This window comes from Ovis canadensis, chromosome 3 (genome assembly GCF_042477335.2).
Source record: "Ovis canadensis isolate MfBH-ARS-UI-01 breed Bighorn chromosome 3, ARS-UI_OviCan_v2, whole genome shotgun sequence".
Classification (NCBI taxonomy): Eukaryota; Metazoa; Chordata; class Mammalia; order Artiodactyla; family Bovidae; genus Ovis; species Ovis canadensis.
Genome location: NC_091247.1, coordinates 151831341 through 151845280, shown reverse-complemented (window position 1 = coordinate 151845280; position 13940 = coordinate 151831341). Strand labels below are relative to the sequence as shown.

General features: G+C 34.9%; 1 protein-coding gene across 4 annotated transcripts in view; it reads left to right on the top strand.

Moving 5' to 3' along the window:
* CNTN1 (contactin 1) overlaps positions 1-13940 on the top strand; it is a 421509-nt gene that overhangs the window by 305826 nt on the left and 101743 nt on the right. For 2 of the 4 annotated variants that reach the window (XM_069584610.1, XM_069584611.1), the window contains one exon: positions 8667-10138. The exons of the other annotated variants lie outside the window; for them this stretch is intronic. In XM_069584610.1, coding sequence (XP_069440711.1) covers positions 8667-8746 — 80 coding nt within the window. In that variant the 3' untranslated portion in view covers positions 8747-10138. Of the gene's footprint in view, positions 1-8666; positions 10139-13940 lie in introns of those variants that run through there. 4 annotated transcript variants of the gene reach the window in all.

Below are 13940 nucleotides of genomic sequence, written 5' to 3'. Positions count from 1 at the left end.
AAGGCAAGAAATTAGGCTTTGACATACGTGTTTTACTACTTTCTGTGGCATTTCTGCTGTATTATAAATTTCCCTGGTACTGCTACTAACTGTTAGCACCCTCCTGACACCTGGCTGAACATAATGTTTGTCACTAAAATTGAAAAAATAGAAAATGTAGTCATGATTATTCTTTTCATATCTGCCCCCCATTTTTATATCTTAAATACCATATTAAACAACATTTCTTAATACAAGGCTGAGATTAAAAAAACAAACAAAAGATAAAAAGACTTTGATTCTCTGAAACTTTTAGTCTGATTCTCAATACTAACCTATGCTATGTGAAATTTGGAAATGTTTTGGAAAAAGAATAACTGAAGTTAAAGTGGATAATACAAAACTATGCAAACTATTGAATCCCCAAGTCAAGTTTGTATTGTTATATTAGAAACTTACATGCATAGTTTTAAGTAGATTTTTATTTAGACAAGAATATTATGTGTATGCATATTTATACTTTATTTCTAATGCCAAAATACAGTTGCAGAATGGAAATGGATGTAAGTAAGATGTCATCTTTGTTTGATGGAATCCCCTGAAGTTTTTATTACTTGGCCTAATGACACGGTTACCAGATTCTTTCTTAAGGAGGTCATTTTGGTTGATGACTAGCTCACTTTTAAATTCTGTGTTGGCTAAGTTAAGCTAATATGGTCAAATAAATAACCTGATGGAAGCTGGCAATATAATTTTTAGTCTGAATAATACTGCTATATTTTAAACAATCATAATAGTTGGCTAAGTCTTTTCTACAGAAAATGCCCTTGGGTATTTATTATTTCCAGATGTTCTGTTAGCAGAGTTCACATCCAAAGCACACTCTCTTTGCTATCCAGACAAACTTAATTTTGAACCATTTACTTGGAGATGTTGTTCCAGATTCATTAGTACTCTTTCTTAAAAAAATATGAAATAAACATTTTCTTTGTCTGAGATAAAAGGGCTCTAATGGCCCTGTTATTAGAAAATCATGCACTAAAATTACATTTTTTTCCCTTCTAACTTCTTCCAAGTAGCAACATGAAATACCTACATTTATCTTAACGCTGGAATATACAGTTTCAAATCTAGAATTAGTCCTAGAGGTCATCTAGACAGTTCCCATCCCTTTTTACTACCAAATTTAGATTTCCAGAGAGACTTGCCTTGAATTACCCATGTATTTTGTGACAATTATCTTGGAAGTTCAATTCAATTTTCTGATAATAGATGTCTTTCAGATAGTAGGAATAAATAAACTCTATAGTTAATTTCTAAAACTTTTGTACCTAAGGCTTTAAAATTTTAATACTTTAATGCTTTAAAATGTTCAATAGTTAATATGGTATAATAGCCAAAAGACGACCAAGTCTGTTGTAGAATTGCTGCTATGAAAGCTACTGATTGCAGTTCTGCTCTGCTCACTTTCCCATTATTGTCCAGCACATGTAATAAATAGTGGTTGGGGTTTTAAACATCAAGGGAAAAATAAAGCCAGAGACATTTATTTTAAAAGGTTGAAATACCTCCTCTTGGGTTATTTAATGTTGTATTTGTATGGTTAACTCAGGAACCTTGGCTATTTGTGAACGCAGGACAATGAGACTGCCGTCGTGTCAACAGTTAGTGGAACTCTTGGTGTTTAATCAGGATTTAGACTTCTGCAGTATCTGGCATAAATATTCGCACTGTGTTCAAGAATTCCAATATTCAAATGATCAAATAACCAAATGTGGATTTATGTTCAAAATTATTATTTAAGTAAGGCATGCCTTAATTAATTCAAAAGGACTTTCACATTAATTAATTTAATAACTATAAAATTAGGAAGGACAGATTAAAAAGTTTCATGTGATATACACACAAACTTAGACAGACATAAAATTATGCATGCACCTTACCACCCTTCACCTGCTAACACACTCACTGTTAGTGAAGACATCCAGAAAAGAGATCACTTATATAGGCAGAAAGATGTGTCCAGATCGTCATCGCCAAATTAAAGATAATAGTTGAGGTAGTTTTTCAAGTATTTGGGTCATAAAAACACACATTTATTTCAGATTCTTGGATAATTGCCTTTGCTTTCCACTTACTTTGGCCAAGAAAATTTGCCACAGAGACAGACTAAAGATTCCATCTCATCAGTCCTTGTAGGCAGAGACAGGAAAATGGCCCTCCCTGCCCACACTGGTTACAACAACGACTGACCGGGCGCCATTCAGAGGCATCCTAACCCCACTTGGCTCTATACCACAGTAATACATCTATGAATAGTGAAGATTGCCCAGAAATTAAGCTTTCTCATTTTCATTGAGAATCAACTAATTCACAAGCTACTAAGCACCAATTCTCCATAACTGTTAAATGCTAAAGCTGAAATGCATATTTGTTTATAATAAATGCAGAATTTAGAAGTAGCTTGATTATTTCAAAGCTAGAACTTACTAGTGGTTCTATTTATAAAAGCTCTAGTAAAAATTAGCAGCTTTCCTAATTACTGCTAAAATTACAAAGTACAGTAATAACTTGAAATTGTATTTTTCAATGTCAATTCAATGTATATTGACATAAATTCAAGGAAATGTTCAATTATATCAAAGAAGTATGTAGTTCTTTCAGACTGAGATATGATATTTTAAACTTTAAGACGGATCTTGGAAGTGATTTAGTTTAACCCTTCGTTTTACAACTTCAAAAATCGAAACATAACAATATCAGGGTTATAAACTGGTAGATGACACTCTGGAGAATGCACTGATATAAATTTAATAACTTTTTTTTCTTCATTGAAGTACAGTGAGAGAAGTTTCATTGCAGGATTTCTTCTTTTTTTCAATTAATTGTTCTCTTTTTCTAATAAGCTAACTGGTCATGTTTTGGCAAACTGGAATTTATTCTTTGCTACAGTGGGTTTATATCCATGGCTCCCTTAAAAAAACAATCCACAAACTGCTTCCCCTCACTCTGATTCCAGAAGAGAAAGCAGGAAAGCTTTATAGAACTTAATAGCCTGGCATGTTGTTAAACACTTCATTTCACTAGCCCATAATGATCTTAATACATTAATGTATATTTACCAGACAATAATCCAAATTAAACTGACAAATATGTCAAATTACAAGAGGGGTACAGATAATCAGTGATATGCACAAGCCTTTACGAGCATGCTGCTGCTGCTGCTAAGTCACTTCAGTCGTGTCCGACTCTGTGCGACCCCATAGACGACAGCCCACCAGGCTCCCCCATCCCTGGGAGTCTCCAGGCAAGAATACTGGAGTGGGTTACCATTTCCTTCTCCAATGCATGAAAGTGAAAAGTGAAAGTGAAGTCGCTCAGTCCTGTCCGACTCTTAGAGACCCCGTGGACGGCAGCCTACCAGGCTCCTCCGTCCACGGGATTTTCCAGGCAAGAGTACTGGAGTGGGGTGCCATTGCCTTCTCCCTTATGAACATGAATAAGTGGCAATTGGCTCATATTAAAAAAATTAATTTTAATTTACATTGGCAAAATATATATTTATAGCTCTAATCTTTATGCTGTGAAAGATATATATTTTAATATAAAATTAAAAGATCTGTTATTACATAATTTAATGTATCAATCAGCTCACTTCAGTCACTCAGTCGTGTCCGACTCTTTGTGACCCCATGAACTGCAGCATGCCAGGCCTCCCTGTCCATTACCAACTCCCAGAGTTCACTCAAACTAACGTCCATTGAGGCGGGGATACCATCCAGCCATCTCATCCTCTGTCATCCCCTTCTCCTCCTGCCCCCAATCCCTTCTGGCATCAGACTCTTTTCCAATGAGTCAACTCTTCTCATGAGATGGCCAAAGTATTGGAGTTTCAGCTTTAGCATCAGTCCTTCCAAAGAACACCCAGGACTGATCTCCTTCAGAATGGACTGGTTGGATCTCCTTGCAGTCCAAGGGACTCTCAACAGTCTTCTCCAACACCACAGTTCAAAAGCATCAATTCTTCGGCACTCAGCTTTCTTTACAGTCCAACTCTCACATCCATACATGACCACTGGAAAAACCATAGCCTTGACTAGATGCACCTCTGTTGGCAAAGTAATGGCTCTGCTTTTGAATATGCTATCTAGGTTGGTCATAACTTTCCTTCCAAGGAGTAAGCATCTTTTAATTTCATGGCTGCAGTCACCATCTGCAGTGATTTTGGAGCCCCCCCAAAATAAAGTCTGACACTATTTCCACATCTATTTCCCATGAAGTGATGGGACCAGATGCCATGATCTTAGCTTTCTGAATGTTGAGCTTTAACTCAACTTTTTCGCTCTCCTCTTTCACTTTCATCAGGAGGCTCTTTAGTTCCTCTTCACTTTCTGCCATAAGGGTGGTGTCATCTGCATATCTGAGGTTATTGATATTTCTCCTGGCAATCCTGATTCCAGCTTGCTCTTCTTCCAGCCCTGTGTTTCTCATCATATACTCTGCATAAAAGTTAAACAAGCAGGTTGACAATATACAGCCTTGACGTACTCCTTTTGCTATTTGGAACCAGTTTGTTGTTCCATGTCCTGTTCTAACTGTTGCTTCCTGACCTGTGTATAGGTTTCTCAAGAGGCAAGTTAGGTGGTCTGGTATTCCCATCTCTTTCATAATTTTCCACAGTTGATTGTGATCCACACAGTCAAAGGCTTTGGCATAGTCAATAAAGCAGAAGTAGATGTTTTTCCGGGACTCTCTTGCTTTTTCGATGATCCAGCAGATGTCGGCAATTTGATCTCTGGTTCCTCTGCTTTTTCTAAAACCACCTTGAACACCTGGAAGTTCACAGTTCACATGTTACTGAATCCTGGCTTGGAGAATTTTGAGCATTACTTTACTAGCATGTGAGATGAGTGCAATTATGAGGTAGTTTGAGCATTCTTTGGCATTGCCTTTCTTTGGGATTGGAATGAAAACTGACCTCTTCCAGTCCTGTGGCCACTGCTGAGTTTTCCAAATTTGCTGGCATATTGAGTGCAGCACTTTGACAGCATCATCTTTCAGGATTTGAAATAGCTCAACTGGATTTCCATCACCTCCATTAGCTTTGTTCGTAGTGATGCTTTCTAAGGCCCACTTGACTTCGCATTCCAGGATGTCTGGCTCTAGGTGAGTGATCACACCATTGTGATTATCTGGGTCATGAAGATCTTTTTTGTACAGTTCTTCTCTGTGTTCTTGCCACCTCTTCTTAATATCTCCTGCTTCTATTAGGTCCATACCATTTCTGTCCTTTATCGAGCCCATCTTTGCATGAAATGTTCCCTTGGTATCTCTAATTGTTTAATATATGACAAATCATATACTATATATAATAATAAAATACATATTGCAGTATACATTTATTATATTATTCCAGGATATATAGTATTTACTAGAGACTTACTTTTACCAGGCACTATTTTAAGAGATGGATGGATACTGCTGTTATCTCCATTTTACCCATGAGGAAATTGAGTCCCAGAGAGGCTAAGTTACTTGCCTAAGGTTATTCAGCTACTAAGCAGAAAGATAAGATTTGAATATAGGCAATCCCGCTTCACATATAATGCCCAGTTCATTGCTGCAAAGCAATGTAATTAAGCACTAATTCAAATATATTCAGAGATAAAGTAATCAATGTGAAAAGTTAAATTGTAGGCCTTTTTTTTCCAAGAAATGTTAATTTTATAGAAAAGTTACTGATGCAAATTTTGCAATTTTATTTTGCCCATAATGTATTTGTAATAGGTCTGATGGCAAAAGAAAGCTATAATATTTTTTCCTCTATTAACATTATAAATTATAACTACAATAGCAAAAAGAGTAAATAAATCAAAATAGATAGTTTTAAACTTGATTTTTACAATGTGTTTTTTGGCCTTAAAAATAGTTCATTCAAAATGTTTAAATGTTTTAGATTAAAATGTATGTGTCTACAGAACTTTCATATAAATTTTTCAGGTCATCCTAACAAAACTGCTGCATGTTAAAAGTGCAAGGACTTATCTTTCTCACTTTTCTTTAATATTTATCTTCCCCAGATATAAAATCAGATCAGATAATTTTTATTGTGCATCCTTTTTTACTGTTGATATATGGTTTGTTTTATCAAATTAGTTAAATTGTCCACCCAAACACCCTGAGGCATTGATAATTAGAAGTTAATTTACAGAGTAAACTTTTAAGTTACTTGAAATTAGAATTTCTTAATATCTTCTGTTCTTGGTTAATTTTATTTTAAAAAGAATAGAAAATACCTGAGCTTCATTATTGAAAAAATAATCAACAGGATACTCAATGATATATAATTCTTTTTAAGCAAAACAATTTTTTTGGTATGATTTTTGTGAAATCTGCCATTTTGAGTCTCAGAAATGTGCAATTATTTCCTCATGGTACCTTTTGCAGACTGGCTTCCTGCCACCCCCATCTTCTTCCCACCAGCCAACCTCACTAACCTGGTCACTAATCAGGTCACAGAATTTTTTACACCTAAGTAAAAGAAAATGAAGGAAATCAGAGAAAACCTTTACCCTCTAAACCTGTGGTCAGTTTAAGAAGCTGCCGAGAGAGGATTTTTGTCCCTTTGAATTCCTATCACATAGCTCATCTGACTACCATCATCACTGGGGTTAAGTGAGATAGACTCAAAGAGTCTATCAAAGAGAGTCTTCAAAGAGAAGGGCAGAGATGTTGAAAGGGTAATCCAGCCTACTATGAATCTCCATTGGTATTCTAAAAAGCCAGCTATTTCATGGTTTACACCTTCCCTATTTCCTCCTTAAAGGTGACTACATGATTCAGTCCTTGTATACATGTATTTAAATCTGGCTTAGGATATCTCATTAGATTAGTACGATGGGAAGCTCTTTCTGCCAAACACTTTTGCATTATAATGTTTAACTGACCGATACACTCATGAGTGAATGCAGATTCTGGAATAAATCCAAAAGATTTTTTTATTTTCCAAAAAAGTAAAATGTCATTTTGATTTCTAATTGTCCAGTGCTAATAATAGTCATTCTGTGGACATGGGATGAGGTGAGGAACTTGGTTGGGGTCCATGTGCGTTTCTCAGGACAATGCTGAAACACCAACCCCTTTATCTGAAAGTACATTAGGATGAAGGTAAGAAAGAGCTAGCAAAATTAAAAGGATGTACTTGAATCTGCTTCATTTTTACAAAAAAAATGTACAAAATTATGAATTTTCAATATTCTTAGCAGCAAATAATGTGTGACCCACTAGAATGTAGGTGTGTACAGAGTAGTCTGGACTCTGTCACAGTGAGGAATATACTCCTGAGCATCAGCTCACTACATTCTTCAAGGCCTCAACAGCCAGTGTTTGAGCCCCCTGCACATCTCTGTGAATTTCTTCAGGGGCAAGGGACTGTTCCTGAATAGAACATACCAGGTGCTTCTGATTGTGGTTTAAATAACTTGGAGGACCACTATTTGATATATTCCTTCAAAGGCTGGAAGCTACTGTTAACTAATTTAAGAAATAGCAGTCTAATGTGCAACTGTTTAGGGAGGCTTCCTGTGTGACTGTTCACAACTCCCTCTCTCTCTGCAAAAATACCAAGACTTCATTTGAAAGGGAGAAAAAAGAATATCTCAAAAATTATCAACTTCAGCTCTCATAAAAAGACTTGGAAATCTCTAACATTTGAAAGACACATAGAAGTGACAAATGCATTAAGTAACCTTTGTTACCATTTATCATAGGATTAAATTTGCAACAACTAGTCAGCAATTTTCCTAGCAAGTTTTTCTATACACTATTACTCCTATTCAAATAACTATAACTAGGAGGATACTAGTGGTTACAAAATAGCGTAATTATAATCAAACTATCCCTAGTTATAGTAAGGAAACATAGGAGGATGACCATCTTGTTAATGTCATGATTTTCTATAATGGTATAGTTATACTAGTATATGCATAGAGTCATTAAAAGATCCATGTGATGCAAAGGGAATGGCCTGGCTTTTGGTATTAGGTGAGCATAGATTTTAAAGCACTTCACCTGCTGAATAACCTGTGGTCTTGTAGGTCTCAGAGTCCATATTTATGTAATAGAATAATAACAGCTCCAGTTCACGTGTTGCCCTTGATGACTTTTTATAAACATTTCGTTTACTTTGCTCCCCTTTTGCCATAAAGTCCATATAGAAATAAATAATAAATATATTTCTCAAGACACAGGTTCCTATAACTTCCAACCCCCATCTCTGATTAATTTTTTAAGTCACAGCTTAAATTTACCCTCAAGCTCTTTTTCTTAATTAAAAGTCTTGAAGGCACAAACATATTTTCAGAAGGTAGACTTGTTCTTTGTGGAGTGAAACTACAAAGGCTTTAGGAGTTTTTTGTTTTGTTTCACTTGTTTATAGAGGGGAAGAGGGGATTCGGTTACAACTCTTATTCTTTAGAAAGTCAGTCATTATTTCTGAGGTTGAATGGGCCAAAGCTTGTCTCTTCAGGCTTCTTTTCGGACTCTCATCCACAATGTCTAGAAGTTGCTCTCTGTTCATATTTCAACTTACCAATTAAGGATATATGACAAATTTTCAAAGTACATGGCTTCCTGCTCCTAAATGGGCATCAACACTTGCCCTTCAGCCTTGATCTTTCCTCTTGCAGGTAAAAACAGAAAAGATGGAGAGAAAAACATGGTGGATCCTTTTCTCCCCGTCTGTGCGAGCCTGCCTCCAACCTGGTGATCGCTGACACTCACTATTTGTGTGAAAACTTTTTTTTAACACATTATACTAGATTTTACTAATTAATTCAATATTGTAGCTTCTGACGTTCCCCCTACCAAAATCCAATTCCTAGAGGATTTTTTCCTTTTGAACACCTAAACATACTTTGAACAGAAAGATACTTGAAAATAATTTTATAGCTTTACTAATATCTGAAAACTGTCTGCTGAACTAACCCAGTACATCATATGATGGCCAAGTAAAATTTTTGTGTTTTCATGTCCTGTCATTCTTTGAAATTGCATATATCAGAAATTAGCTCATTATCTGAAAAAAATATGAAAAACTGGTGAATTATAATACGAGAGTATTGCCACTGAATGGACTGTTTGATTTCCCAAGCAGGTAATGAACAATCCTGTTGTCAAATTCACTAATGAGTCATCTTAATTAGGATGTAAGCCAAGGGGCATTATTCCAGTGGCCTTCTGTACCCTGGTTCCATATATATAATTTGGCAAAAAAAAGATGTAAAGCAGCAAGAAACAACTGAAGCCTGCTCATGGCCCTGTAGGGTTTTTGGAACAATTCCTGGAATTGGGAAGTGAAATTGGACAGCATGTGGAGAAAACTGTCATCTCAGTAGCTAGATTTAAGTGAAGATAACAAAGTGATTAACAGCATGTATACATATTTAATTGTTAACTCCTAGCATCAGCCTTCTTGGATCTTTATTTTGAAAGGAAGGTCAAGACTTTTTGGAAGGACATGGGTAGAAATGAGAGAGTAATTTTGGAACTGCTTTAATTTCATTATTTGAAAATATTTTCCTTTCCCCTCTTTGGTCAAATAAACGTGCTTAAAATTCTTATTTCTTCAGAAGAAATACTTTTGCTCTTCTTAAACGGGCTTACTTTTAGGCATGGGATATTATATGAACATCTCCTTTAGTAACTGTAGCATTCCTATCTGTGGTTGGAAGAACTCTTAGGGAAGTTTTGAGAGAAATATATATGAATCCCAAATATTTATGTAATTAAAAAATAATTGCTCAGTCATCTTAAAGGAATACATATCTCTGGCTCAAAATGGTATGTATTTCCATCATTTTTTACTTCTCATTTTCTAGTCTCAATTATTGTCACAGAAAGAAGCATCCTAGAATGTAGACTGGAGATCTATGGCAGTTGTCATTTTAATAAGATTTTCAAAAATAATTTGAGATTGTCATATATCCATAAATATTGCCATGGAGATGTACATGAATCAGCATTGTAGGCACCTTAAGTGATCTCTAATTGAAAGTATACCAGCAATATATACCATCAGATATAAATATAGTTTGGGAAAGGATTGATAAAAATTAGAAAGGAAACCACATGATAAGTATGAAAAGTGCCAGGAAAAAAAGAATGCTTTCCTTCTCCAGTTTCTTTAGATAAACTGTATCAATATCAACTAGAATTGCACAGATTCATTTACCTCCCTTTAACCTCATTCTCATTTCTAATGGGGATCTAAGTTCATTTTTATCATGCAGAAGGTTAAAATACCATTGTTAGGGATTAAAGCTACCATATTCCCATTTAATATTCAGCTTCATCTTAATACAGCCTTATGCTTCAACAATACCACACATCAATTTGTGTTATATTACCTTATGATAAAGCAGTTGCCTTAACTAATTTTCAGAGCAAGGACAGGCTTGTAGTAAAAAAGGGACTTCAGTTGATGTATTTTTGTAAGGAGAAGCCACCTGCCTTAATATAACTGATGTTCTTTCAGCATTGTTATTTTCAGATTATTTTATTTTAAAAGGGACAGTAATTTACACTGAACTTTTCATTAAGCTCTTCATTGGCATTTAGCATTCAAACTGCTCATTAAGATTTACTATTTTAGTAAAAATAAACCGTGAACCACGGGATAGGATATTATATGTGATGGTTTGCTCTTAATTGCTTACTGAGCAATTACAAGTGGAAATAGGATGACATTGGGATACGTTTCCTGTTTAGTGTCAAGGCTTATATTAAATGTGTGCTATGTGGAGTGGAATCCCAGAAGGACAAAAGTATGTTGGATCCAATTCCAACCACAGTTGTTTAGAAAGCCAGTCAGTGTTTAAGCAGAAGAAAGTGCATTAAGGTTTTAGGCTAAGTATTGTCACTGACTCATGATGCTAGACTACTATACATCCTGTTTAATCTTGGAGGATCCCAGTTTCAAATCTTCTATGCCACTTGACTTCAGTGAAAATGAGTCTCAATTACTAATGGAATGAATAATGGGACACATGTGTCTTTTTCAATTTACAATAGCTAGAACATGGAAGCAACCTAGATGTCCATTGACGATGAATGGATAAAGAAGTTGTGGTACACATACACAATGGAATATTACTCAGCCATAAAAAGGAATACCTTTGAGTCAGTTCTAATGAGGTGGATGAACCTAGAACCTATTATACAGAGTGAAGTAAGTCAGAAAGAGAAAGATAAATACTGTATTCTAACATATATATACAAAATCTAGAAAAATGGCAATGAAGAATTTATTTACAGGGCAACAGTAGAAAAACAGATATAGAAGATGGACTTATGGACGTGGGGAGAGGGGAGGAGAGGGTGAATGTATGAAGAGAGTAACATGGAAACTTACATTACCATATGTAACATAGACAGCCAACAGGAATGTGCTGTATGGCTCAGGGAACTCAAACAGGGGCTCTGTATCAACCTAGAGGGATGGGATGGGGAGGGATATGGGAGGGAGGTTCAAAAGGGAGGGAGTATATGTATAGCTATGGCTGATTCATGTTGAGGTTTGACAGAAAACACCAAAAGTCTGTAAAGCAATTGTCCCTCAGTTAAAAAATAAATTAAAAATTATTGATGGAGAAAATATAGTCAACTTACAATGTGTGAATAATCATTTTGAAAAAAAATTTTCCTCTATTTTTCCTCAAATGCCTAAAAACTATTTCACAGAGTGTTACTACCTTCCTAAAGAAGAAATGATGGAATTGAGAAATAATTGTATTTCTGTTCATTTTTTTCCTTCTAATTATTTTATATATGAAAGAGACTGAGTGGAAATCACATCTGTATTTTGTTCATACATAGGGTTTTTTTTCTTAAAAATTGGTAAATTTCAGGAAAGATGAACAAATACTTTTATAATAATAAAAACAAAGCCTTAGAATGTAATACAATAGGAATTTATCTGATGTATTTATGTGATGTATTTATCTTCATTTATCTGAGTTAACAGATCACAAAAAAGATATAAAAAGCTATAATCAATGTAACACAGTTTTTTATCATTTTACCAAAATGCACACTAATGCCCAAGTAATTCATATTCTCCACAACACAAAAGGTCTCTAAAGGAAAGCTGTCAAGGCCATTTTTTAATTTGAATCTGGTAATATTGTTTTTAAATGATTGTTTTCACTGTAGTAAACTAAAAGCCTCATGGTAAATCAGTTGTGTTCAAATCTTAGCTTTAGCATTTGCTAGCTGGATAACTGTGGTTATTTTATTTAATCTATCCATGTCTGGATTTCCTCATCTATTATATTAAGGAGTGAAAATAATGTGCTTACATTTTAGGGTTATTTGTAAGAATTATAAAAGACTCAGATATAATAAGGATTTACTAAAATATATTATTTTGTTTGCCAGTAGTCAGTGATTTAATGGTAAATACATTGAGAACCTAGACAAATTTTGGAAAAGTGAGTATGGATATGGCCAGTGAGATTTCACTGAACCACAGAAGGTGCTTCATAACCACTCTGGCTATGTCCAGAAGGATGTTCAGTTTCTAAATGCTTGCCTTTGTGCTGAGGAACTAGTGGCTGCATTATTTTATTTTCTATCACAGCACTTTTCTCTCCATTTTGAACAGAAAAATGGAGCAAGTAACATGAGCCACACTGCTTAGAAAACCTTTCTCCTGGGAGACAGTGCAAGGCTGGCCATGTTTCTCTCCGCAGCACCCCTCTAGCTTTGCTGCATCCTGGTTCCTTTGTACACAGTAGAGGGCCTTCACATGACCAGTTTTCCTTATCTCCAAAATATTTACCAGAAACACCTTAATTTTGAGTGGAAAGAACTGGGGTTTACCAGAACAATCTGATAAACAGATCCTTGTTAATTATTATACAAGTATTAATCCTGTCCAATAGCTCAGATGTACAGAAAGCTCTTACCGGTGTAACAATGATAGTATTAAAGCTAAAATTTACTAAGGGCTTTCTGTAGACCAGGCCTAGCCCTACATTCCTTAAGGATTTTTATTTTAATCCTAACAACAATCTGGTCAATTTTTATTACTCCTATTTTATGTATGAGAAAATGAAAGCTTAGCCAATTTGATAAACTTGCCCAAGATAAATCAAGGCACTGACTTTAAAGTCAAGCCTTCTTTAACTCTAAAATCTCTGTTCTTTGTAGTATATTTCCTCTCAGGTATTTCCTAGGGGATATTTGTATTTAATTCCTACATGGGAAAAAATCTACTTAGTAAATTAATACCAAGTTATATTGCCGCACTATGGTTTTGGGGTTATCAACCAACTCCTTTCCATTTATTTTCTCAATTTCACCTTCTTAATGCAATACAGTTTCAGAGCAAATGAAAGAATGGAGATTGTATTGTGTATAACTGTTATGTTTACAGAGCTCTGAAGGTCAATGTGATAAATGTATTTATGTCTTCACCAAATATTTATTAAGAAGGGTCAGTATAGGCCAGGCATATATCAGAGAAAGAAATGCATAAATATAATTACAGCCTTTTGCTTCATATTGTTCCTCAGTGAATGGGATGAATTATTATGCATATAATGTCCCAATTAATACATTATTAATATGCAGCTTTAACCTGACCTTTCCAAAAGTCATTCATTTGCCATCGGAAAATTTCAGAGAGTAACAGTGGGGAAATGATTTACACCTTAATGATAAAAGACTAACCTATGGAAATTTTGCCTTAAATTCCCTTTAACACTTTCCTTATGCTCAGAAAATGTGTATGAATGCCTGCACTATAAGACTTTCTCTTTTCTTAAAAAAAATATAGTTTTAAATTTTTCATTTCTAAATTTTAATTTTAATACTCTGAAATATTCCACTCAGTAATTGACTTGGGCTGATGCTTTATGTGAAGTAAAGAACATTGTGGTTCTGATCAAGAATGTGTATTG